This window comes from Oryza sativa, chromosome 9 (genome assembly GCF_034140825.1).
Source record: "Oryza sativa Japonica Group chromosome 9, ASM3414082v1".
Lineage (NCBI taxonomy): Eukaryota > Viridiplantae > Streptophyta > Magnoliopsida > Poales > Poaceae > Oryza > Oryza sativa.
In genome coordinates this window covers 17,325,229-17,352,220 of record NC_089043.1, presented here as the reverse complement: position 1 = coordinate 17,352,220, position 26,992 = coordinate 17,325,229, and the positions used below count along the sequence as shown (strand labels likewise).

The 26,992-nt window shown below is 41.2% G+C and overlaps 3 protein-coding genes and 2 long non-coding RNA genes across 7 annotated transcripts; 4 read left to right on the top strand and 1 right to left on the bottom strand.

Annotated features, from left to right (window-relative positions):
* The first annotated feature begins 845 nt into the window (after positions 1-845).
* Positions 846-2,382, top strand: LOC136351671 (uncharacterized). Its single transcript, XR_010734856.1, has 4 exons — positions 846-1,167; positions 1,368-1,455; positions 1,854-1,955; positions 2,208-2,382. It is a non-coding gene; the product is annotated as an uncharacterized lncRNA (long non-coding RNA).
* Positions 2,383-6,752: 4,370 nt separating this feature from the next.
* On the bottom strand, positions 6,753-11,103 carry LOC107278921 (uncharacterized). 2 transcript variants are annotated; one of them, XR_010734878.1, is made up of 4 exons: positions 10,710-11,103; positions 9,950-10,038; positions 8,604-8,692; positions 6,753-7,113 (listed from the first exon to the last, which is right to left on the bottom strand). It is a non-coding gene; the product is annotated as an uncharacterized lncRNA (long non-coding RNA). The 2 variants fall into 2 exon arrangements; XR_010734877.1 differs by lacking the exon at positions 6,753-7,113 and adding an exon at positions 7,967-8,103 and having other exon boundaries at positions 10,710-10,841.
* A 3,173-nt stretch (positions 11,104-14,276) lies between these two features.
* On the top strand, positions 14,277-16,958 carry LOC4346939 (succinate dehydrogenase subunit 7, mitochondrial-like). The gene is made up of 3 exons (NM_001422749.1): positions 14,277-14,457; positions 15,590-15,692; positions 16,620-16,958. Exons 1-3 carry the CDS (start codon positions 14,326-14,328, stop codon positions 16,655-16,657), a joined length of 273 nt encoding a protein of 90 aa, NP_001409678.1. The 5' UTR covers positions 14,277-14,325; the 3' UTR covers positions 16,658-16,958.
* Positions 16,959-17,450: 492 nt separating this feature from the next.
* LOC4346938 (Protein PLASTID REDOX INSENSITIVE 2, chloroplastic) lies at positions 17,451-19,466 on the top strand. Its single transcript, NM_001422750.1, has 3 exons — positions 17,451-17,743; positions 17,836-17,937; positions 19,113-19,466. Exons 1-3 carry the CDS (start codon positions 17,516-17,518, stop codon positions 19,299-19,301), a joined length of 519 nt encoding a protein of 172 aa, NP_001409679.1. The 5' UTR covers positions 17,451-17,515; the 3' UTR covers positions 19,302-19,466.
* Positions 19,467-22,731: 3,265 nt separating this feature from the next.
* LOC4346937 (cyclin-D2-1-like) lies at positions 22,732-26,564 on the top strand. 2 transcript variants are annotated; one of them, NM_001422748.1, is made up of 6 exons: positions 22,732-23,252; positions 23,548-23,634; positions 24,840-24,938; positions 25,036-25,237; positions 25,317-25,447; positions 25,540-26,556. In NM_001422748.1, the coding sequence occupies exons 1-6, from the start codon at positions 22,980-22,982 to the stop codon at positions 25,708-25,710; spliced, it is 963 nt and encodes a 320-aa protein (NP_001409677.1). In that variant the 5' UTR covers positions 22,732-22,979; the 3' UTR covers positions 25,711-26,556. The 2 variants fall into 2 exon arrangements, with proteins under 2 accessions (NP_001409677.1, XP_066159970.1); XM_066303873.1 differs by having other exon boundaries at positions 22,809-23,252; positions 24,840-24,942; positions 25,040-25,237; positions 25,540-26,564.
* The last annotated feature ends 428 nt before the right edge of the window (positions 26,565-26,992 follow it).

Here is a 26,992-nt window from a genome sequence, read left to right as displayed (position 1 = left end):
ACATTGCAATCAAGTAGAAATATCCATTAGTTAAATATTGACTTAGCTGCCTCCCTAATTTGTTTCCAACATGCATTATCCACCAAATTTAAATTACAAATCTGACTAGGTAGATTACAAGTTTTTATGCTTTCTAGCTTTGCACTCCCAAAGGAAAATCTCCGATTGGCTATCAAGGACCCATGTTAGTATGCAAATGTAAAACTGCAATCGATTCCGATTAAATCCAATGATTTTCTACTATGCGTGTAGGGGGTTATTTTTGCCCTTTTTTTTAATCTTCCTTCCTCTTTTCCTCTTTGTGTAAAAATATAAGATACGTCTCAAAATATATTGTTTTTTTTTTGTCATCAGTCATTCCTTGTTTGCTAAACGAATAGTATGTCATCGGCCTCGCCGTGTCATCTCGATGACTTGCATATATAGAGGATGCAGGAAGGGCCTGTAACTAACTATAGGGGTGCCATGCATAATTGGATTGGATTTCTTTTACCTTTACAGAACAATATTTTTGAACAAAAGGAATATTACTTTATTTTGATATCATCTTTTCTTGTATTGCAGGTTTTGGATTCTTAAACTCGTAGCGTTTGCTGTCTATGTTTAGATGGTATATTACTGATTTGCAGTATGAGCTAAGCATCGGTCATCTTTTCATTTCATTCTTGCCTCTGAAGATAGGTACTGTGCCATTGAAGATACATGTTTGTGTGCAAGCTAAATCACACTTATGCATTTATGCATGGTTAATTACATTGTTTGCTCTGTTAATCTACACAACATGATGGCGTTCTCTGCAATCTTAAGGGATTTATAGTTTTATGCATGATTATGCTTTTCAGGTCTTTAGTAAAAAAATGGTGGTCAGGGATTTAGTAAGAAATGCTGGAGCACTAATTGATCCTCTGCTCAAATTGATCAAATAGTACTGTCCATTTATGCCTACTCTTTTCTGATCACATGGTATTGTGTCAAATAAATTTGATATGTAGCTTTGGTGTCCTTAAATGGCATGGTTGTTTTATAAGACCCTGTGATTTTCTACATGTCACCTTAACAATCAGTAGGCTCTGTTGGATTTGTGTGGACTCATAAAGAAGAGGTGCTTGTGTTTGCTGGTTCATCAAACAGCTCCATCAAAGCGGTAGGGCGTGGGAGAAGCCAAAGGTTTGGCTGTGCTGCTACTACTACTAGCATCCATTCACATTCATTACTCTGTAGATCAATAGTACCATTTTTATTTGCGGATCAGCAGTAGGGTTCTGGACTTACATTGCCGATCAAATGATTTGCGGATGCAAATAATGAATTTCCATATGTACACCTGTAGTGGGCCGTATGATAATAATATATCTGGTACATTGCAGAAATGGCTTTGTAGTCCAAAATTGCTCATATAATTAAGTTGTCAAATTATGTGCACGGACAATGCACCTGATTTGTCTGCGATAACAGGTAATGACGTGCCAAATTGCTCTTCAGCTTCTGCATCCGATGTAATCACGTTTCTGTCAAGTGACATTTGATACTTAGATGCTAATAAACTAAATCTGTATGACAACAGTTACGGGTTGAATCAACTAATTTTCTGACAGTACATGTGCTTAAGTGCACAACCTAAAATTTCTTTAATTCAGAAGAACATGTAACCACATTAGGTATAAAATTTGCAAGATATCGATCTTAATGGCCTGGTGCTGCTAGGTGTATGCATTAATTCTGGTGCGCTAGATATAGTTTGCTTGCCTCCAGGATTATATGATAAGTTAGATGTATTTTGTTGGCCTGCTGGATGTATGCATTCAGCTCCTGACTTATTCTTGATTTATTTGTGCATGCCGGATCCATGGAAGAATCAACCCACTAAAGTCTGAACTCTGAAATAAGGCTTTTGGTATACTGTGGCCTATATATTCTGCACGTCATATAGCTTTCATGTCACAGTATATGTACAGGTTAGCACTGGATGGAAATTAATACCTCATTTGTTTTCTATCTTTTCAAGAACTTTGCTCAGGGTTGGTATAAATCACCACTTAAGTAACTTTGTGATGGCATCCATCTAGCCCTATGGCCATTTACATAGAGCAATAACTATGCATTTATCCGCTTTTCTTCTTATGTAAGTGAAATGATCTGGTGGTATATGATTCTGTTATTCTCTAAGTCAATATCTTGGATGATCTTATACTGCTTTTTGTCTGCAGGCTTCGGGGAAGGTTGAGTATTCAAGCCTTGGTCAAGAGTTTTTTTTTTCTTATATGGTTTGACAAAATAGATATTTGGTTGTATCGCTGACAAAAATGTTTGATATAGCATATTCTTGATTCATGTAGATTGACAAATGATTTCACAAGCAAATGAAAGAGTATGTGTTTTAGACATTTAGTACACACGCTATTATCTACTGATGTCACGGGCAAGGATGTTGGTGGAAGGATTGCGGCGAAGCGAGTATTTGAAGGACGTTGCAGGACGTGGCCCTGGACCTCGTCGGCGCGGCAGAGCCGTGATCGGCGACGCACCAGCGAGGCAGGGAGATAAACTAGATTGGACTCAAAATTGATTGCTCTATTTCCTGGCCTCAATCGGCTTAAATAATACATGAACTGTAATGCTAACAAACTCAAGAGATTAAGATGCTAACAAACTCAGGATAAAGCCTAATAACAAACTCTAGAAAAGAACTCAATCCTAACAACTGTTGGTCGCCCAGTTGTTGCCGCCGCGCGGCACCTCGCCTCCTTGCATACGTGAGTCCCCACATGACAACTGAGGAGCTGTTTTCACAGCTTATCTACAATGAGTCAAAATTTAAAGTCAACATCATAGCTACAATGCTAGATTAAATAGGGTTATGAATATCTGCTCAGAAATATTTTTGTATACTCGTTTTTATTTTATGCCAAAATTTTTGTATTGATGTCTCATTGAAATTGTTTATATATAGGAATCATATGTTTATTTTCACTATGAATTCCCTGATTTATCCTGCACTTTCTTCAGAAATTTGGGTGTAATACTCTAATTTCTTTTGAATCCTATTGTTACTTGGGCACTGTTGAGGAAGGAGGGTGTTGGAACTGCCACGGAGGCCGAGCTCCAAGTGGTCTACGCGTATTCATTGGCAAGATCGGTCTCAAGCTGCAATTCTGGAGGTTTACATATTAACTACCATCCTACGGGCTTGTTGACTTGGTGTTGTATCATATTCTGTTATCAATATTTTTTTAATTAACCTATAAGTCAAGACTGATTGATTATGTAAAACTAAATTATTTCTAGCTTTGTTTTGTCGGTGCTAAATATGGTGATTAATGCGATCCGTAACTTTGGTCATTGCAATGTAAGATAGCAACAGATATATGGAGACAATATATAATGCATATATAAAATTAGATTTCAGCTATTTGGTCCTTGACATCTGATGCTTTTGTTTGGAAAAAAAAAAGAAAGATTAACTATAACTGGCAACTAATCAATATGGCATTCTTGCTTAAAAAATCACAAAAGCAAACCTGAATTAAATAAACTGAATATATTTTAATGAAATGAATACTTTTTTAATAACATGGGTTCTACATATCGCCGTAGCGTTAGCACGGGCAAATTACTAGTACTACTAATATTTACTGCATAATCAAGATCTCAAGGATATTTGGTTGGTTCTGTTATTTCTTTTTATTTACATTTCATCCTATATAGCATATATATGCTCAATGGTAAATTGTTAAAGAACTACAAAGTATATGTCAAACTTTCTTTATGGAATACCTTCAGTCTAGAGCAAAACCACCTCAAGTCGCTGTGTAATTTCTATAGTGAAGTGATCAAATCAAGTAGTCATGGTATTATCATCACCTGCAATTACTTGATGTCCAATTTCTGATAAGTTGATCTGACAGGGGATTTCTCTTATTTCTTAGCCGATTAGCATATCCTATCAAGACGGATGTTTGATACATCCCTTGTAGTATTAATTCTGGATTTGGTTGGGATGTCAACAGCTGCATTAAAATTGTTCTGTGCGGATTCTATCTATTGTAAGCAGATGATGTTGTGATGTCGATCGCCACTTTTTTCTGGGTATCACAGATGCTACGTCAGACGCCATCGTTCGTTTGGACAACACATCAAACTGAAAGTATCCTTGTATTGTACTCAGTGTGTTCTTTGCATGCTCACCTGAACAATGGGGATGTATTTGAGTTCTTCTAGATCAAGTATACATTGAATAGGGGTGGGATGCCTCTAACTCAACTATGAGTACCGCTCTACAGGTATGCAAATGCCAAAGCAAATCTTCACCATTCCATTCAAAAGTGCATTCACCATTCCATTCAAAAGTGCAGGCTATTATATCAGGATTTGCTCGAACTGAAACTTTCGGTATTAATCAACACAGATTAGACATGCATCACTTGAACAACTAAATCAATGTGCAGGGTAGGCTATTATATCAGGATTTCCTCGAACTGAAACTTTCGGTATTAATCAACTAACACAGATTTAAGCATGCATCATTTAAACAATTAAATCATGGCAACATAATAACTCTCAATACAAGATAAGTGAGCTATTAAATCAATTTACCTTGAAGACCATCTCACTTGGCTGCCTTGCGCCTCGCGCTCTTCGAAGCCCCCGCCGCGAGTTCTGCTGCTGCCGCCCTGGCGGCCTCCTCCTTTCATTGAGCTTCCGCCTCGGCTCTCTTCTTCTTGGCGGTGCAGGCGGCATTGTGCGTGTCGCCCTCCCTCACCGACTTGACCTTGATCCAGCCTTTGCGCAGGAGCGCCTTGGGATCCGGGTGATGGCGATTGCACGTCGCCCTCCCGCACCGACTTGATCTTGATCCGGCCGCAGTTCTTGCAGTTCCATTCCATCTCGCCCTCCTTGTTACCGGCCTTCTTCTTGCGCAGGAGTGCCTTGGGATACGGGTGATGGCGATTGCGTGGCTTTGTCATGGTGTCGGCTCGTCGGTGGGCGTCGGTGGGCGGTGGTGGATCTCTCGGCGGTGGGCGGCGGCGGCGAATGCGAGTCTAAGTTTAGACGGTGGCGTGCGGTGACGATTGGTTGTAACAAAATCAAGGGATAGAAAAAAACGGAGATGTGTTTAGCAAAAAAAAAAAAAGGGAAAAAAATGAAAACAGAAGCCAATGGGTAAATCTCGGAAACGTAAACAAAACTCGACTGCCAGCCAAAACTCCGGGTGGTGAAACAAAACATTAAAACAAAACAATATTTTAGATGTTTTATACTAAGTCAGTAAAAATTATTTCAAATGTACCATTACTTGATAAAAAAAATGTTTCATCGCTTGGTGAAAAATGTTTCAATAAGATGAAAACAGATTGAAACATCGATATCCTACTACGTGCAACATCGAAGAAACATGACGTCTTCCTTTACTTTGGTTGAATCCACCTTTCTCTACTAGGTACTCCCTCTGTTTTGACTTTGGTAAAAGTCAAACTATTTCAAGTTTGATTAAGTTTATAGATAAATATTTATAATACTAAATTAGTTTCATCAGATCAATAGTTGAATATATTTTCATAATAATTTTTTTTGGGTTGAAAATGCTACTACTTTTTTCTATAACAGTTGGGTGCCCGTGCGTTACAACAGGAAATGAAATAACGTCAACTCTAACTTACACTACGATGTCAAAAGAGTTTAAAATGTGATGATTGTCAATGTCAACATGCATTCCATTTTTTATAAAATATTTCACCCTCGCAGATCTCATATATACAGCAACTATCTTCTAATTCACTAACACTACAATGTTGGAAGAAAACGCTACAAAATTGTGCTTGGCATACTATGGAAAACACACATGATGCTTTCTCCTCAACAGTTAATAAGAATATTTGATATATCAAAGGGTTCATTTAGATTTAGTACCCTCAATTACAGGTTCATTTACTTATGCATTACAGCGGCTATTAAATAAACGACACAGAAACATCTAGAGTTTGTATTTAATAATACCAGATCCAATACATCCAGATGGCATAGGAACAAATTTAACTGCTTATAAAAGTAAAATGTATAATATTTTTCTCAATAAAATATTTGTCTTAACAGCTATTGTTATCGAAACGACAACCGCATACGTCGAAAGACGTGGTTACTCAACAGTGGTTGGAAAACAGTTATAGTGTATTAAATTGAGAATTTTTTTGGGATCCCCCTATTACTTGGCCCTAGGGGCTATTTATAGCCCCATTACAGATTCCCACTGCTAGGGTTTAGGTTATACAGGAGAATTTACATGGTTACCCTTATGATAGAGACATTATGAAGGGCACACTGTACCCTTTACACATATGGGCCCCTAGTGGGTCTAAATAGCTCGGCCCATCTATCTGGCGAAATCCCCCGAGGGCGTAGCAGTCCACCAAATCTCCCGTCAACGAGGTTTGGTGCTATGGCGAAACCCGTGCCCGTGTGCCGAGGCTTTCGCCACATCATCTTCGCCCGTGCTGCCTTCTGCCGAGAACTCCACTTGGCGAAGGTGGTGTTACCCCCAGTCACGGCTTTCGCCCGTATGGCTTCGCTCTTGTCTTTCGCTGCCCACCTTCGGCGTGAGCATATTGCTTGAACTTTTTGGTTTCGGCAGGTTCGGCTGAAGGCCCTCCATGACAAGCCTCCAACAGCTATAAATTTATATCTTTTCGATCCTAATTCAAAAATAAAATAAACTTAGAAATTTGATATGTTAAACCGTCATTAGTTGATTGGCTTGCTACTCAGAAAGTCAGAATATTTTTTAGAGAACAGGTCAGAGACCCGGCTTTTCACTGAAAGCCATAACGGCAGGTTCAGCTGGGGATGCCAGCATGGAAAGTTCAACTATCAACAGATCGACAAAAAATCAAACAACTCTAGAAAGGCCTAAACAACTCTCATGACAACAAAAGGACAGCCCACATCTCCCCAGGGGATACAGAATTAAGCTAAAAACAGCAGCATGTCACTCTGGGGACAGAAACCCAGAAATTAGCCTATCCCAGTTCTTGTCGGTCTCAGATTTGCCACTGCATCTTTCATCTTCTGCACCATCGATTCTAATTTGCACAGATCTTCACATCGAATCAGTTTTCTCCACTGCATGAGATTAGAAGCAACAAGGAAAGGAACAGTTAGTGGAGAATAAACCAGCTTTTCCTTAAACACCATATTGTTTCTAGTAATCCAAAGATTCCAGCACATAGCCGCTAACAAACTCAAAACAACCCTAACAGGTATTTGATTATTGTCACAGAAAGTCAGAATATGAGATGATAAACAGTCAACAGTCTCACATGATGCATGATAGATCCACCCACTGACCAAAATTCAAATGTGGGATAACACAAAATCAAATTAAATTTCCATGGAAAGGATTAGTCAGTGAGGGAAGAATGATAATTACATCAAATTCAAATCTGAAAATCCCCGCAAAAAAAAAATCAAATCTGAAAGTGTGGGATGATGTAAAAAATGTCAATTTCGTAAAGTTTAATGACATAGCCTAATGACCCCTTCTGAATATGCAGACTTAATCACAGAAATATATTTTGTTCTTTCAGAATACTACAGCAAGCAGTCACACAAACATACTATAAATTCTTCATGGAGGCATAAGCCTTGACAAAAAAAAGATGATGAGTTTGAAATTGCATGCACACATTTTTATCTACATTTCATATTGCATAACACATAAAAAAACTGTAGTAAATTTCCAGATTAAGTGTCAAGGCAGTAAGTTGATACAAGATTTCCTTTTCTGGGATCTGCACTGAAGACCCCATCAACATCAGTCCAGATAGTGACCTTACCAGCCTTAACAAGTTTACTAATTATGGCTGCAGAGAAATCACTTCTATATCTTTTCAAGGTTGTAGCTGCAGAGAAATCACTTCTATATCTTTTCAAGGTTGTAGGAATGTTTTCAGGTGTACTCGTAATAAACCCTATTGTCTCAGCTAGTCGTTGAACAAACCATTTCTCAAGTCGTTTCTCAGATTCCAAATAGTCAGGATCTACTTGGTTAGAACCTGTAGGATTTACAACTAAAACTTCTCGTGTGTCCATACAACTGCAAGGGGCTTCAGACTGCATAGTGTAAGATATTTTGGTGTAAGTCCATGTTTATAAAGGTATAAGCTAGGTAATATTTTTATATGAGCAGTGCCTTATGAATATAGTAGGTGTATTTTCTTAGAGATTACTCTAAACTAAATGCAAATGCACAAATTGGTTTTGTTGATAATAACAAAATTAAAGAACCAAATGGTTTGGCACAAGTGTAAAACTACACCCCAAATATTTAAAATAAGGTCCTATGCACTTATACAATAGAACATTTATTTCTCATGAACGATAATGTTCAGAAAAGGAGATCGAGCACTGCTAGTTCTATCTCAAAAAAGAAATGTGCAAATAGACTACATTCAGCTGTGGCTTGACCGGATTTCCACATAAGAAAGGATGATCCAATGAGCAATTATTACTGAGGCTACTGTAAGGAGGTTCTATGCATGAATTCTACAGCGAGAGTAATTGCTTTGTGCCATAGAGATGTTACTCAATTTGTTTTAGTGTGTTCATTATACCTTCTGAATGGCAAATGACAACAATTGAGTTGACCATATCTCTCCATGTCCAACAACAAAATCTAAGAAAGGCTCGGTTGCATGCCCAGCTGCAAAAAGGGAAATGTATCATAACTCAGCTAAGACTATATGTCTGCAATCAAACCACAACGTTGCTACATAATAGTAAATAAGTCAGCATATCTAAAATGAGGGACAGCTATACTATCACAGAATTCTATGTGGTTGATTTATATGTTGTCTCATATCATTATGGGTATTATAACATGCTACTTTAACAGAGCCTAACAGATTGATTGTTAAATGTGTAAAAAATAAAGATGGACATCATGGAAGAATTGTTTTGATTGAGTCAAGAGATACATGAGTTCACCACTATAATGCCAATGATTTCCTCTAGTACTACAGTAGTATATAACTTCACTTTATTATGCTATCTGTTAGTACTCTCTTAGACCACAAACTTTTCAAACCATAGCTTCCTTTGTAAGTTAGTATGCATGATTTTGTTAATAGTGACCAGTAATTAGACATTCCTGAGGTTGTAGGCCAAATGCAAGATTAAAAAAGCACAGTGAGAAACCTGTCAATTAAGCGTTTATGGCTACTGTTACAGACCTATTCGAAAATAACATGACAACAAAGCGAACAGAGTATTTGACGTATTTTTTTCAGAAATATTCTTATCCAGTGCTTTGAAAATGAACTTGTTATTTTTTTTTTCGAAAACGCAATAGCCATGTGTTTCATTTCATTAAGAAGAAGAAGAAGAAAGAGCATGTAAGCTATAGTCATAAGCTACTCTATGTCATTAAAAAGCAGCATAAGTAGTGTACAGAACAATGCAATTTCTTTTTGTGTTTTTCCTGACTGACGTCCTAGTATTAATAATTTCTCCATGAGCCTTTTATTTTGACAGAGACAAATTAGTATTACTCACCCTAAATGGGATTATTGGAGCAGATAATTCAGTCTGCCAAAAAGACAAGAACAGAGACAAATTACAACTACTTCACACTGAAGTGGAAACTCCTGCACGATTAATAAGAAAATCCTTCACAATGGAAGTTAAATTAGAAGAATGTTGGTAGTCCCTTTTTGTAAGCTGTGTTGTGCAGTAGTCAGACTCATCATAAATCATGGGCAGGAGAACAAGACTGAATCCATGTTGCAAATATGTAATGCAGTCTGAATGACCATAACGATTTATTCATAGACTTTTATAGACATGTGTTAATATAGCTGCATATTAAAATGGAGAAGACAATAAGTTTTCCTTTAATGATATGTGAATTTGGGTTTCATTGGAAAATACTGAGTTGGTATATAGTTCACTTTAGCCCCACCTTAATTGCGGACGTCCATTACAACCTGAATTCCAGCGGCTGCGTTGGAGTAGTCATCGCCTAGCGAGTTGCAGGCGCTTAGTGCACACCTGCAAAAGTTCCATTAGGTCTGAAATATAACTTCGTTGCTGTTCTGCTGATCAACGATATTGATTGGCCAAACAATAAGAAATCTCACTGAAAAAAAAAATCTCTCTCTTACATGAGAAGCAGAGAAAAAAAGAGATCATTGTAAATAATGGTGCAAGGGTAAAAAAAATGAAGCAACAAGGGCCAAATGCTGTGAACCTCACAATATCTTCAAGAGAACTTTAAGCTGGCGTCAATACGGCAAAATCAACCGTGACTGTTCTCACATCTCACAATTTGCTGGATGAAAATTCGTTTGCTGAACCAAAAAAGGTAAGACAACCAGTGGTTGGATCAAAGTTATTTGTTTCATAACTATGCACTGAATTAGCGAATTTAGCAGAGGGTAAGTTTACCATTACAAATTTTTTGAATGCCACACATATGCAAGCGGTATGTCGTAAGCAAACTTTGTCTTTCAGCTTTCTTTGTAAGTTTTCAGGGAACTGTTTATTTAGTTGTCTGGAATTATTCTCTATTTCAATGCAAGTCCAAATGAGTAAACTGCAAGTCTGATGGATGCCTTGTTTTTTATCTAAACTAATTAAAACTATAGCACGACGGCGAACCAATCGAATCGTTTAACAACACTTAACAGCCCAAATGAGTAAAGTGTGTGTCAGATGAATACCTTGTTGATCTGATCCCAAATGAGTAAAGTGTGTGTCAGATGTGATCCTCTCGCACGCCCCGGCCCACCCGGGCTGCGTCGTGCTCATCGCCGACCTCGAAGAGACGGTGCTCTGGCACTGCCGCCCCGGCGCCGGCGCCGGCGGCCGGTGGCTCAGGCACGAGTACGACGATCACGCGGTGAGCCCCGACGTCTCAATAAGTTACTCGATGTCCATGCTCACCACGGTGGGGGGCAGATTCTACAGCGTGGACCACTTACAGAAGCATTTCCTCGTCGTGGCTCTCGAGTTCTCGCCGGTGGACGGCGCCGCCCCGCAGTTCACGGCCGTAGCGACCAACGACACGGAGCACACGCCGGCAGGGCACTCCAGGACGGTGTTTAGGGCGGTGGAATCCGTCGGGGAGCTGTTCTTGGTCGCCATGTACTACGTGAAGCCTCGAGATAGGGTGGCTTCCAAGATCTTGGTGCTTAAGCTGGACCTCTTGAAACGGGCCAGGGTGGAGGTGATGAGCACGCTCGGCGAGAGGTCCTTTTTCTTGGCCGCGTCGTCGAAGTTCGGAGCGTCGGTGCGGGCAAGACAAGTTGGTCTTAAAGAGAACTGCATTTATTATTTGAAGCCAGATGATAAAGGATTAAAGGATTAGATGATAAAGGATTAAAGGATTGTATGTTTATAATCGGAAATGCTATACACACGACTGTGACGTACGACTCTTGTCCGACCAGTTCTTAGCTGCTAATTGCCCTAGCCCACATGGAGAGAAGCTGATCTGCGTGGAGCGAAACGATTGGCAGGTGAGGTTGGGTCGGATGGGAATCGGACGAGGGAGTCGGACGTATAGCAGTACTGGTTTATGATTTGGGACAGGGTACTACCACCATGTATAATCCTGGACTAGACCTTGAGGATGACGTCACGCCTGAACTTTTAGTTACTCCATGGTGACCATGGACATGGCCGGTACTGTCTGAAAACTTTTCAGAGCTTCGGTGTGAAAATAAAAGCAGATGATGTGTCTTTTATAACATATTTTATCTGAATGTAGTTTAATCTATAAAATAAACTAGATAAAGATTATTTTTTTCTTAAACAACCCACACAAGATAGTTCCACGTTTCTATTGATATAGCAGGAAAAGAAATACAAGACTACATAGTCTTGGGAGGCTGTAGTCAAGAAAAAGAAAATACAACCACACCACGCGTCTACATCTGATTCTGCTGCAGAAACCCAACATGCACACAATACGAATGGAACTTCTGAACGACGCCTCCAAGGAGGAAATGACGCTAAAGAACACCGCCATCACCCATCCTAGAGAACCAGAATGTGGTTTTCACCTAAAGAACCGATGAAGGAGAAAAGCACAACAACGCCCTCAAGGAGAATGTGGCACCCGCAGACGTCACCGTTGTCGACCCGAAGGCTAGGCCTTCCACCATTGCTTTCCTACTCTCTCGCGTCAACAAGTGCCCGTCAGAATCAGCAGCCACCACCAGCTAATCCCCTTCAACGCGCATGTTTTCTCTCCTCTCCGTGGCTCTTTTGCTCCCTTTTTTTACTAGGTTGTTGCCTGGGATATATTCTAATATATGATATACAATGAAAAAGTATTACAACCCATATTAGCTATATTTTAATTAAAAAATATCATGTGGAACAATATTCTATCATTTTTTCAGTCTCATCCAAATAATCTTAACAATTACTCTCCTTTTTGTTTTGAAACAGTTGATAGCGAGCACTATATTCATTTATAAACTGCCTCATCAACCCTATTGGGTTTGATTTTTTAAACTAGTGTTGAATGATCACTCCTGCTTATTTTCAAAACAGGAAATTATATTTGTACCATTACCATTGTCTACTCTATATCACAAATTGATTAATATCTGCATCACATCCATCTTCTCTCTATCATTCCGTGAAGAACATCAAGCATGAACAACAAAGCTTGCTACACAAATATATGTATGGTAGGGGCATGCGTATAGCAATAGAGGATCATTGTCAATAGAGCTTAATTGGCCTACTTATCAATATAAGCATTTATTTCTGTGTTGATAGTTAACTATGTATTAAATTGTGTTCCACACTGGTATCGAGGGACACGGCTATGTCCATATGAGACCCATGTTTCAAGCCGGCCGTAATAAAAGAAGTGGCTATGGGTCGGCTTCACCCGTTAGAGTTGCGCACATATATATATATATATATATATATATAATGGTTTTATCCTATTAATTGGTTGAATGTATTTTAAAATATTATTATAGATTCCATCTCTAAAAAAATGCAGCGGCATGAGGTGGAGATAAACGTTTTATACTAACGATGTATTACGTTTACTTTTTTGGTATGGATGTAATTCCGTCTAATGAAATGCATCCAGGTTTCAACATAATGATAACAATTTGTGGTGATAGGCGTATAACCATGACAAAGTAATTTATGTCTGAATACAAAATACATTATTAAATGGTATATCAAAGTGCATGGTTTATGATATACATATTTATTTCTTTAATAACTATAAGGCAGTAATATATAATTTTTATAGTAAACAAGGTGAGATATGACTTCCACAGGCTTTCTTTTTATAAACAATAAAAAAGTTGCCCGCGCATTTGCACGGGCATTCTTCCTAGTTTATAATTGGGGAATTTAACTATTTGCCACTTTTAGGTTTGCTAATTATCCAAATGCCCCTTTTAGGTTTGCACTTTAATAATTTGCCATTAAAGAGATGTAATTTCTTACCACTTTTGTCTACATGGCGTGCCATTGTCCCATGCTAGTGTGGAAAGCAATGTGGACGAGCGCTGCGCCGTTGGCGCGGGGCCGGCGCCGGGGAGGGGGGGTGAGGGTGGGGGTGGGCGAGCGTGGGCCGGACGCATCCCTGGGCCGCTGGTCCCACACGACAGAGACGGAGAGCGGGCGGGAAGAGACTGGGCAGCGGGCGCGCGGTGCACTCCCCGGCGACTAGGAGATAGAGAGTGCGGCGGTGAGGAAGCCCGCAAGGTCGAAGAGGAGGCAGGCGGCGGAGAAGGCCGGGGTGGAGAGGAGCGTGGCGCGGTGGGAGGTGGTCACCGAGGAGAAGACCTTCGGCGAGCTCGGCATGGTTTCGGCGAACTCGCCACCGCGTGGATCGGCGAGGCGCGCCGGATCGGAGCCGTGGGAGACGAGGAGGGGGAGACGGGGAGTGGTGGTGGTGGGCGCTGGGTGTTGACGGCGCAGGGCGAGCGGGGCCGGGAGGGGGGGTGTGGGCGAGCACGGGCCGGCGGCCGACGACGGTGTAGGGCCGGCGGGAGGTGGGCGACGACCAGAGATAGATAAGAAGGAGAGGAGTGGGGCTGACGGGCGAGATCCACGTTGCTTTCCACACTAGCACGGCAGTGTGGCACGCCACGAAGGCAAAAGTGGTAAATAGTTAAGAAATTACATTTCTCCAATGATAAATTATTAAGTGTAAATCTAAGAGGGGCATTTGGAAAACTGGCAACCCTAAAATTGGCCATCACAGCCCCATAGTTAAATTCCCCATCTGGTCGTCTTCTTCCCCCAACCTGCGCCTCCTCGTCCCTCTTGCCCCCCTGACCCGCCGCGTCCGCCATGGCCCAGCCCGCCTTCCTCTCCGCCCTCCGCTCCCGCCTCCGCTCCCCGCAGCCGCAGGCGCCGGCGCTCCCCCACCTCCAGCCCCCCCGCCGCGGCTTCCACGTCGAGCTCGGCGCACGCGAGAAAGCGGTGAGCCTTCCTCTCCTCCCCCGATTCGATCACGAGTTCTTCTTCTTTTTTTCTTTTGGGGGGTAGGCGAGCGGGTTTAGGTTCGCCATGTCGCGAGGGATGACTCCGGGAGTGGTTAGGTCGTGCGTGTTCCTTCTGATCCGCGCGTAGATTCGATCTGATGAGCGAATCGGGGGCGCGCCGTCGTGATTAGGGCATTTTTCGTTGCGTACGAGATGTGATCTGTCAGCTGTAGAACGAGTGGGATTGGCAGTGTTTGTGGAAACCTTCGTGTTTGATTTGATTCACAATGGTTGATGTCGAGTTCAGGTGCCTATTGTGGTGATCGGGATTACCTACTATACTACTAGAGGTTTCCGTGGTGGGGTTTGCGTGGTTTTCAGCGAGATAAGAACTGGATGCATTTGATTATGCTTAGAATTGAATTAGGTTCGTGTTGCTGACTTGCTGTAGGAAATTTGTGAGGGCATATGCTCCTTTTTTTTGTGGCTTAAATGATGATGAATGGTGTAGAAATCGGCTTCCGCTATCATATTAGACAGAGATGTGCTATGAGGATAACTTATTCTTGTGGCTTTTGTTGATCTCTTGTGATCCTTAAGTCATTAAAATGGTGTTGGTGTATTTCTTTCACAATATTTCATACCATTGTATAGAACACTAATTGGAATTGTGTAGAGCACTAATATGAATTATGAGAATGGTGTAATAGTTACTGTTTCCATCTTTTATTTTGTGCATCATGTTAATAGTTTTTTTCTTCCTGAGAATTTCTCATCTCTGTAATGTGAAGCTTTTAGTTCTTTATCACCTCCTAGTACTTTTATGTTGCACCAAAACATACATTTGTTGGTCTTTGACTTTTCTACTCTGGTGTTTCATTTGTAGCTTACCTTTTCATTTACACATTAATCTCGATTTTTAGTATAATGCTAGTTATGTAAGATTACTTGCTGTTACTATTATTAGATACTAGCAAATCTTAATATCTTGCAAAGCTATGCTGATTATTTGTTGTTTTAGTTCTTGTTTTTTAAAAAATTGTAGTACCCCTGTGGTATAGTGTTTATCTTTAGGAATGGTACCACTTTTGCTATGTAGTTTGTTTTGATTCATATTATTTACCTTGCAGCTTTTGGAGGAGGATACTGCTCTGAAGAGGTTTAAATCATATAAGAACAGTGTGAAACAGGTCTCAAAGGTTGGGAATATTCTTACCGGCGTTGTCCTTTTTGGTATGTTACTTTTTCTTATCCCTTTGTTTCTTTTGACACAAACATTTGTGGACTATATTCTACAATGATAAATGATTCATCATGCTGATGGATGTGACCAATGGAGCTACTAGTAATCTAGTAAACAACCACTTAGTTTAATGAAATGGCTAGCAAATGATGGCTTCTAAATGATATTTTAGCAGGATATTATTAATGATGGCTTCTAAATGATATTTTGTTCATTATTTATATATCAATAATTTGTAAGAGCCCTTCCAAAATTCTGCTCCTTTGAAATGGCAGTGCAACATAGCCCACAACGACACATAGGTAGCTCTTTTGATATGATTCTCTGTCTAGATTTCTGGTACTGTTTTACTTTTTTGTTTATACTCGCTATCTTCTGATATCTGAAGTTATTTATTCGACATTATCAATGCTTAAGATTGACAATAGATTTATCTAATTTTGAAGATTATGTGTTTCTCCGAGGACACATTTTGTGTACATGTCCAGATTATCGGTAGCAGCTCACCATGGGCACTATGACTGGATTTTATGGAAATTACATGAAAAAACTACTTAAACCTTTTAGTGCTCATAAATATAGTCCTTGAAATATGTTTAGTCTTGAAGCCAACTGTAGGTTTTAGACGGATATTAGAGTGCTATATTTTTATACTACCTGATGGAATTCTTACTTGTTCCTAACTTCTGTAGATGCACAGTAATAATCTGAGCTGGGCTTTTAAACATTAAAAACATAAACCTCTCCTAGAAGGAGAATTCTTAGTAGAACTATACTTTCTGAAGTAGAGCAAGGACGGAATAGTTGGATTTTTTTGCATCATTTTGTCCATCTTATAGCAGCTTGTGCTGATACTTGTTGTATTTGATCACTTTGTGCTTTGCGCTGACTGTTGACAATTCTTTTCAATTGTGCAGCCTGCGCCTATGAGATCGTTGCACTGGCAAATAGTTAAATATGAAGGAATGGACACTCGTGTGATCACTGAAATCCACCAGAAAGTGATTCATCAGCATAAATTGGCATTTTGTCAGCACTAGTTCTGCACCTCCGGTGTTGATGGTAATATGTAAAATAAAACAAACTAGGTTAACCTTCTTTCGTAAGATCTTTGTGCTCTCTTGGCCTAGTGTTACATGTAAACGAATTGATGTATGCGATGAATGATCATCGCCTTTGTTTTCTTTTCCTTGACTTGCACGCTCAAAGCACAATAAAATAGTTCATCTCGGTTTGCTTGCTGATGGCTTTCCATACATAACGAGCTATCAGTTGTTTGCCCTGTGCCTGTTTGTAGGGTTCAAAATTTTGGACTAAAATTTCCGAACCCTCCCCACCCCACCCCCCCCCCCCCCCCCAAAACCCCAAAAAAAAAAATTGGCCAATTTTTTTGATTTTTTATAATTTTTTTTGTGAATTTTGGCAGTATTTGTTCAAAATTCCGAAATTTTGAAAATTTCATCATATCAGCGCCCTTAGATACAAATACGTTAAGGAAATATTGAACCCTGCCTGTTTGTGACTTTTCAAATTTTTTTCCCTTATGTTTGGCTCCCCCGTACTCTTTTTGCAACATGTAAATACATAGAGTCCTGGTCAAAAATGCATGTAATGGAATAACATTTGAGTTTTAAACGTAGTCATAGGATAATAATTTGCACGCCCAAATCATAGCCTTCCGTTTTTGATCGGACGGCTCGGATAAACCGAAACGCCTAGATGATGAAAGCCTCTGCGATTCGATGCGCGTAACCCCCTCTCGAAGCGATAAGCCCCGTGGGAGAGACGAGCGCGCGCTCCGCTCCGAGCAGAAATGGCGGCGAGGTTGTGGGCGGCGGCGGTGGCGCCGGCGACCTTAAACCCTCCTCTCCTCACTCTCTCCGCCTCCTCCTCGCCGTCGTCTTCTCGCCTCCGGCGTTCGGTTCTCGGACGCCTGCGCAGCCGCGCCCCGCGCCCTGCCGATTTCGTGTGCCGCCGCGCCAAGAACGCGGCGTACGACGACTACAAGTTCCCGGACCCCATCCCGGAGTTCGCCGCGCAGGTCAGCAATTCTCCCTCCGTAGACTGGAGCTTCCTCCTTGCTGCGCAGCTGGCTGATTCTAGCCTTTTTTTCTTTTTTTTGGGGTTTTTCAGGAGACGAGCAAGTTCAAGGAGCACATGATGTGGCGGCTGGAGCAGAAGAAGGATGACTACTTCGGGGAGCACGTGGAGGAAATCGTCGACGTCTGCACCGAGGCAAGTTCATGGTTTCCTTGCGCTTGATTTCCTTGAAGTGTTTGTAGCATTTCGGCCTTCTTGGGGGTAACTTGGGTGTTTTTGAGTTAACTGCTGCAGTGGGTTTTTGGTATGAGTTTTTGAATAACTGTGTCACATAAGGATTGCATCAATGTGGGTGAAAATGGTTTCTTTGAGAAAAGCTATTAAGTCAGTATTGATGGAGCAAACTGATAATTTGGTCAAGAAAATTGTCATGGAACTAGTAACTGGAAGACCACTAGAAGAAAGAGGGAATCATCAGCATCTGCACTGAGCCACTGACGAATGTTCATAGTGAAATTAAGCTTGTAGCATTTCTGCCTTCTCATCTGACCAGCAACTTCTGCACAATTGCCTGCATTGGGTTCTTGGTGAGGGTTCTTGTGCTGTGCAATCACATAAATAGGTCGGGAATTGATATTGCTGTCAATAGCATTGGAAAAAGGTTGTGCTGGCAAGGTTGATGACAGATAATGGATCGAAATTGGTGTTGAAAAGAACAAATGGGATTAGGATTAGGAATCATGGATCGAAATTGTTGTTGGAAAGAACAAATGGTGTTAGGATTAGGAAATCAGCGAGTTTTACACTACCATAAATGATAAGTCCCGAACTAACAGGTGAATGAAGATTGATAAATTAGCACCTTATCTCTTATGGATGGCAACATTTCCCTTGTGTACATCTGTACTTTGGGTCTGGTATTGCTAAAATGGAGATAAAAACGCTATGAAGGATCCTGGTTTTTTAGGAACAGTTACGACTTATGAAGTGTCTTTATATATTCAGCAAACTAAGCAGATTATGCATGTACCTTGAAGGCAATAGTTAGTAACAGGAATTAAGAATATTCCTCTGCAAGAATAACCAAAGCTTATCACTAGTTTTTACCTATCTTAGCTTAAATTGTTTTGTTGTGTTCTCAGTTCTATTAATCAATTCAGTCTATGTTAGATCTAAATTCTCCTTGAAGCTTGTCGGTCTGTCACTGTGATACAGTTAGTCCATGTACAGGCATTTATATTTGTAGATTGTTTTCGTAGGCCAGTTCAATATTAAATGTAATCCCATTACGCTTCTCCTTGAGTGAGCTCTTTTACAAGAGCTAAAATCTGGTTTGGTGCTAACTGCTAACGTATGATTCTTGCTTACAGATACTAGGAACTTTCTTGGAGCATGATTATTGCGGACCTGGGACTCTCCTAGTTCACCCATTCTTGGACATGAAGGGTGAGATCAAAGAGAGGGGGCTTCCTGGGGCACCTCAGGCTGCGCGTGCAGCGATTGCATGGGCTGAGAAGAATATTGACAAGGACTGGAAGGCGTGGACCGGAGAATACTAGGCCTATTTTTTCCGCCATTTCTTCTGTTTGTTGTATGATGTATCAGCGGATGTATCACTAGTTTTGGTGTTTGAGTAGAGGCTTGAATCTAGACTAGTCATGTTATCAGATCCAGAACTCACGCAATGCATTAATTATATCTTCTGATCCGATGGATCTTTGGTGAATGTGTGCTAATTTTCTGAGCTAGTGTGAACATCTTGTGGCTGTTTCTCTGATGTCTGAACCTTAATTTTTTCAGTCACAGCTGCTACTATCTTCCAATGTGGCGGGCAAAATTCTTCGCCTTTAACACCTCCACTGTGAAGCACCACAACTTGATCATTTCCTCTCATGCTGCAGGTCAGTCAGGGCGACCTCAACAGGTGACGCCACCCAACTTGCTGCGGCGGCGTAATCACCGGCACCGGCAATGACATGCTACACAGGTGAGCACTTAACTCCATCCATCCCCTCACCCCCTAGCAATGCTGATGATCAGGTCAAAACACCTTTGCCTGCCAATCTGCCATGGCTGTGTGTGCAGGCTTGCAGGAAGGTGCGGGCCAAGCTTTGCAGTTCATTCAATGGAGCAAAGGAAGATGAGCTGAAGCCATGGAGCTGAAGACTGAAGAAGGGGGCTCTTGTGGGGGCAGTGTACGTACTGCCTCCTGCCTGCCGGCCGGCCAGCTCCCGGCCATCTCCGATCGGTGAGTTATGGTGGTTGTGGTTGGCAATGGCATTTGGCTGGCTGGCTGGCTGGAGTGCTGGACTTCAGCTCAGCTCTCGCTGCAACTGGAGCGATGCGACCCGTGATCGCCTCTAATGGCAGCTTGGATTCGTCTCCATCAAGGTGTATGTCAATATGTCATAGGTAATAGCCTAGCCATGGCCCTCTTCTATGTTTTTTCCTTCATATTCTGTCTCACTGCACTGTCTGCACATCTCTTCTCAGGTACATCGTGCACTGTCACTGTATAGGCGACTGACCGATGCTGCTACTATTCTTCTCTTGTATGATAGCCGTCGATCGTAGTCGGATCGACGGCGGGGGGCTACTCGGAACAATGGCTTGCTTGTGGAGATGCAATGTTGATGGTCATTCTTGGTACGAGATGGGGGTCCAAGAAGTTAATATTCCTGCAGGGGATGTGCATTGTCGTAAACACGCTAACACACACTACCTGTGAACTACAGGGAAGGGAACCATATGGGATGTGGCGACTTCTACATACACAGGAAACCAGCTAGGTACGTATTCGCTTCGTCCAATAAAAAACAAATCTAGAACGTACTCTCTCCGTTCTTAAAAAACAAATCTAAAACCGTATATAACATATTCTAGTACTAGGATGTGTCACATCCAGTACTAGGTTGGTTTTTTATGGGACGGAGGGAGTAGGCAAGTTTACTACCAGTACTCCTTACCAACATTTTCCTTTTTTACAAAAGAAAACAAAGATTTATAAATTCAGATATGAATCGGAAATTACTAGGTGGTTCGGTTTAAACCCGAAACTTGTCCTACCAAAATATCGGCATTCTGAATAGTAATTTAGCAATGTTTGGTTTGATACCAAAACTTGCCTACACCACACATATTTTTGCTAAAAGGTCGACCAACCCTACATTGCAATGTCGTACATGTGACATTTCTCTATCTTTTCTGAGATCGCATTTGACATTTTCTCTTGTGCATAGGCAAAAGAGGGTTTGTATGTATGTATGTACATTAGTGCATACACGACCTGTCAGGGGAATGCTGTAGCGTGTGTCGCCCATACAAAATCCGTGAGGGAATATAAAGTACGCTCTGCTGTGCTGCCCCGATTTGCTGCCATTGCCATGCGAAAATTGCCCCCAAAATCCATACACGGCTAATAGGCGATCGATCGCCCAAGCGATCAGATCCGCCCCCCCCCCTACCTACATCGCTCCCTCCTCTTCTTTTTCTCTTCCTACTACACCATAAATATTTAAATTTAAATTCAAAATTGAAACGGGTTTATAAACTTTTGACTTATAAACTTTTGTTCTATAAACTTTAGATGTATAGAAATACTATATATAGAAAATATTTTAATTCAAATTCAAATTCGAATCGGATATAATTCAAATTCAAATTTGAATCGGGTATGTAAACTTTTAACTTATAAACTTTAGGTGTATCTAAATACTATATATAAAAAATATTTGAATTCAAATTCAAATTTAAATCGGATATATTTTAAATTCAAATTTGAATCGGGTATATAAACTTTTGATTTATAAACTTTGGGTCTATAAACTTTAGGTGTATAAATTTTAGATGTATAGAAATACTATATATAAAAAATATTTGAATTCAAATTTAAATTTGAATCGGATATATAAACTTTTGATTTATAAACTTTGGGTCTCTAAACTTTGGGTCTATAAACTTTAGGTGTATAAATTTATTAAAATAGAAAAGTAATACGGTGTCAAAAAAGGAAACGTGGAGGGAGGGAGAGGGGAGGGGGGGGCAATCGCTAACCCATATAGCCCCGGCGATCGATCGTCCATTAGAGTTTCCGTAATATAGGCCGTGTTTAGTTCCCTCTATTCCCAACTTTCCATCACATCGCATCACATCAAAAACTTTCCTACGCACACATAAACTTCCAACTTTTTCTCCAAACTACCAACTTTCTCCTAACTTTTCCACCATCTAAACACAGCCACATTCTCGATTAAAAGGTCCATTTAGAACGCAGGAATTTCCACGTTTGATCGTAGACCCACAAATATAAACACTTTAAATGTTTGGAATTTATTACAAATATAAGGGTTTTAGGGCGCTACTTATCGCATCAATTACTAAACATTTCCTTATTTCAACTTGGGGTACGAAAGTATTTTCCCTTTAATTTCAATCTATGTACTTAATAATATAGGAATACTTATATTTGTAAATGGAGAGAGTAGGATCAGATACGTAAACCGCTTATTAGCACGCGTGCGAGCTCGGTGGTGTGGATCTTTTTTCCCTTTTACTCCATCCCATTTTGATCATCCCCTAAAATTTTTGAGATCTTCTCAAAATGATCATTATATAATAAGTGTCTCTTTGTTTTTTTTTGTGCAAAGAGTAAATACGCATAATTGAATATATTGCATGTAACTAACCAAGATTAATTTCTATTGGTACAATGGCATGTAATATTTAAAACATGAGTAATCCACGGGATACAAAGCGATGGAGCACCTTAACCAATGAGGATTAATTCTAAGAATGATAAATGTTTTGGTATCCTTGATCTTGGTGCCCTTTCCTTACAAGATGATCAAACTGGGATGGAGGGAGTAGTAGTACCAATCATTCCCTACTTATCAGTCAGACAAAGACTTATTTTCCCAGTTGGAAATAATCCAATAATCATAAGCACTTGCACTTGCACACACACATGACACATCATACTTGCATAACACACTCAACTCACTTTGGTAGCTAGCTAGAGCCATCAAGTATTATATATCCCCCTGTGTGCACCCACATCGCTCACGCTTGCTACTACTACCCTCTACCAAGACTACCACCATCTATCTATCATTCTATCATTCTATCTATCTATATCTCTCGCTTCCACTAACCTCAGCTTCTCTGCTCCTCCACCTCCTCCTCCACTGCTACGCCGGCAATGGCCGCCCGCCACTGACGTGCGGCCGGCCACACCGGCGATGCCGGCCGACGACGACGACGCGTCGTACCTCCTATGCGCCGAGGACGCCGGCGCGGCCGTCTTCGACGTCGCCGTTGACATCAGCACATGCACCACGGAGGACGACGAGTGCTGCTCCGTCGGCGGCGAGGAGCTGTACTCGGCGGCGTCCATCGCCGAGCTTATCGGCGGCGAGGCCGAGTACTCGCCGCGGTCGGACTACCCCGACCGCCTCCGCTCCCGGTCCATCGACCCGGCCGCCCGGGCCGAGTCGGTCTCATGGATTCTCAAGGTGATCGATCGATCTATCTGTGCCGATTAATTAGCAAAGCTAAGCTTAATTAGCTCTTGATGAGCTCCATGGCTCATGGCTGCATGCTTCTGTTAATTGTTTCCAATATCTATATATACTACCCTGCATACGTATTAAAGCTAGCTTAATCAACTGTTTGGCAAGCTAACCTCGTAATTATCAAGGTTAAGCTAGCTTGATTCACTGTTTTTTCAAGCTAACCTCGTAATTAGCAAGGTGAATATATTGAAGCTAGTAGCTTAAGTCATATCATTATCTTTCTCTTCTTCCCCAGGTGCAAGAGTACAACGGATTCCTTCCCTTGACGGCCTACCTCGCCGTCAACTACATGGACCGGTTCCTCTCCCTCCGCCATCTGCCGGTAAGCTCGCCGCCGGCGGCCGCCGCCACAGTGTCAGTTAATTAATTACCATATTATGAGCACCATCTGTGAAAGATTACAGTTTTTCATCTCCATAATCTCTTTAATATGAGCACAGAGGAGAACTTGTGTATGGTAGCTGATGGGGGGGCATCAGTGGGAAACTGATGCACAAGTTCAGTGCTGATGCTGGCCTAAAAAAGAAAAGATTTGGAGGTTGTTGTCTGCAGAGTAATCAATTAGCCCACTGAATTTACCGTTCTACCCCTTTACATGGAATGAAGGGGGCAGCTGCAGGATTTGTTTATGCACTCAAGACACATTGTGGTCTTTTCTGCTTTAGTGCATGCATGGTTAATTAAAGCTTTGTTTGTGGAACATGCCTTATCATTGTGCTTTGCTACTCTTGCTCCACATTTGTATTAATTTCTATGGCCTATGGGGTTAGTGTTTGGACTGTCAAGGTGTGAGGCATCTTCTCAGTGACTGTGCATGCATGGTGGGGTGTAGTAGTAGTTTATCAGGACCAAAGAAAAGAACAAACTGCAAGCTAGCTGTAAGCTGCAAAGTATCTCTCTCTGCACCAAGCCATATGCACCACCAGCCTTGGCTGAAATGGGCACCATTATTTTTTCTGACTTTTTGTTGCCTTGTGATGCTGTTTTTGAACACAAGCCCTTGGACCTGTTAAGCAAAATTTAACAACTGTTATGCACAGTATGGGTTCACTGTGCACGCATGGACCCGGAATTCTGACGTGCCCTGAAGTTCCAAGGACTAATCTGAAGTAGTAGTAATGGATAATAGGATTATATCCAAATGCTGACATGACTGAAGATCTCAACAACCTTTATTGAGCCTAAGCTCAAAAGGAAGTAAAAAAAGCTTTGTAGCACCTATGAAATATTTACTACAGTGCCAATATGTAACAGTAAACAATGTTTGGTATTTGTTGATCATGTTGTCCTCTGCTGAGGGCCCTCTCCATATGTATATTCTACAGTCAATGCATACATCTACTTGTCTGCACAAAATAACTATTCATGTGTTTGCCATTTGAAGATCTTTTTATCAAATCTTCATGGTACTACACCTAGATGTTTCTGAGTTTAAATACTTATATGTTACATATTCATCTGTCCTTGCTTTGTGGATCCTTGCTTCAACTATTAATTGCAGTGTTTGTGCTTTTCCCCTCAATGCAGGAGGGTCAAGGATGGGCAATGCAGTTGCTAGCTGTGGCCTGCCTCTCATTGGCTGCCAAGATGGAGGAAACCCTAGTTCCCTCCCTCCTGGACCTACAGGCAAGTACAGTTACTACTTGTAATGTGAAAACTGTTTGTGATATGTGTTGAGCAAAATTCTAATAATCAGAGCTGAATGTGCATTGTTCGTTGCCAGGTAGAGTGCTCAAGGTATGTTTTTGAGCCACGGACGATCTGTCGAATGGAGTTTCTCATCCTGACGGCGCTCAATTGGAGGCTCCGATCGGTTACGCCTTTCACGTTCATCGACTTCTTCGCTTGCAAGGTCGATCCGAAAGGGAAGCACACGAGATACCTGATTGCCCGAGCCACAGAAATGGTTTTAGCTACAATACATGGTAAAAATACAGATGTTTTTGCTGGGTGATCATGTGCTGCAGCACATTTCTAATGCAATGGTGCAAAATGCAAATTCAGACATCCAGTTCTTGGATCACTGCCCGTCGTCAATGGCTGCTGCCGCAGTGCTGTGCGCCACCGGTGAGACACCGTCGCTCGCATTCGTAAACCCTGAGCTTGCAGTCAATTGGTGCATTGGCCTTGCAGAGGTAAAAACACTGTAAATTCAGCACATGGCTAGTTTTCGGATTTCTGAACTGAAATTAACTGTTAGTTTGTGACATGTTCTTCTCTCATGTAGGAAGGGATCAGCAGCTGCTACCAACTAATGCAGCAGCTGGTAATTGGAAATGTACAGAGGTCAGCAGCAGCAGCAGCAGCAGTTAACCTGTTCTCAGATGAGGGTCTGTCATATGATTCCTCCTCACCTCCCCCACCAAAGAGGAGGAAGAGGTCACCACCAGGCACATGATCAAGAAGGTCTCAAGTAGATAGAGAGAATTATTTACATGATGGGGGGTTTTTTTGAGCAGATTAACAGGGGTTTGATTTCTTCCGGTTGTTGTGTTCTTGTGATTCTTTTTTTTCCCATTTGTTCTCTTCTTTTGGGGTTTCTTTACACCTTTGTGGGGGCTCTCCCTGCTTGGCCCTATTGATCTTTGCCATCATGGCAATGGCAGCCTCTGCACTGCCAGTCTGTGAGGAAGTGAAAATATGAAGGTGAGGAGGGAAGACAGAGAGACAGATAAAAATTTGTGTTTTTTTTTTTTGGTGCTATACTCTGTGGGTCTTCAGTCTTCACCTCCCCAATGCAAAAAATTGCAGAGATTGCATTGATTACCTTGGTGTGTGAAGCCATGGAGGAGAAAGAAAAGTAAAAGGAGAGCAATGCAATGGCACATTGCATTGCATTGCAGGCAGTGAGATGGTGGGGGTTAAATGAGGTGGTCAAGCAAAGGGTCAGATCTCCTGTCAAAGGTGTAGGCCTTCTCCCTGCCAAGTTCTGTTCATATTCATGAGGGGGAAATTTGTTTGTTTCCGAGTGGTTTGTTTGTATTTTGTTGATGTTACTACTGAAGATGAAGAGAGAGAGAATGAGAGAGGGGGCATGGTGTACTGGGAGGCACATGCATGCCCTAGTGTGATGCTCTGGAGTGAAATATTTGTCCATCTCCGGGCTAACAGTGTCCAAGCATGAGGCTTTTGGGGGCCCTTGCTATTTGTTCCAATTTGTACCCTTTTTTTCCTTGCATAAATAAACATGTTGCCATTTTAATTGGCCTGAAAAAAGATATATCATGAGGAGAGAGTTCATGTGCTTTGCTATTGTGACCCTGTGTATGCAAATATGGCCAACCTTTGTGTTCCTTCTCTTTTTAATTTCAGTCAGAGTAGTTGGTGAGTCTGACCCATTTTTTCCCCTGAATTCTGAAAGCTGTACATACTGTCAGTCATTCTACAACGGGAAATTCTCCAAGAAAGCAAAGGAATAGTCTGGCACTTTGAATTGCCCTGCTAATGAATCCAAAATGTCAAACAAGTAACTATGCCACCTCACATGATTGTTTGAAGCCTAGTGATAGTAGGTTAGGCATTCACCACCTGTTCAAAGCTGTAGGAAGTAGACATGCACTGCAACTGATTACTTTGTTTGATGTTTTTTCCCCCTTTCCAACAAGAATTCTCCACTGAAATCATTCAGAGTGCTATAATAGTGTCCTCACTGAAAATATTATACAAAACATAGATTCATA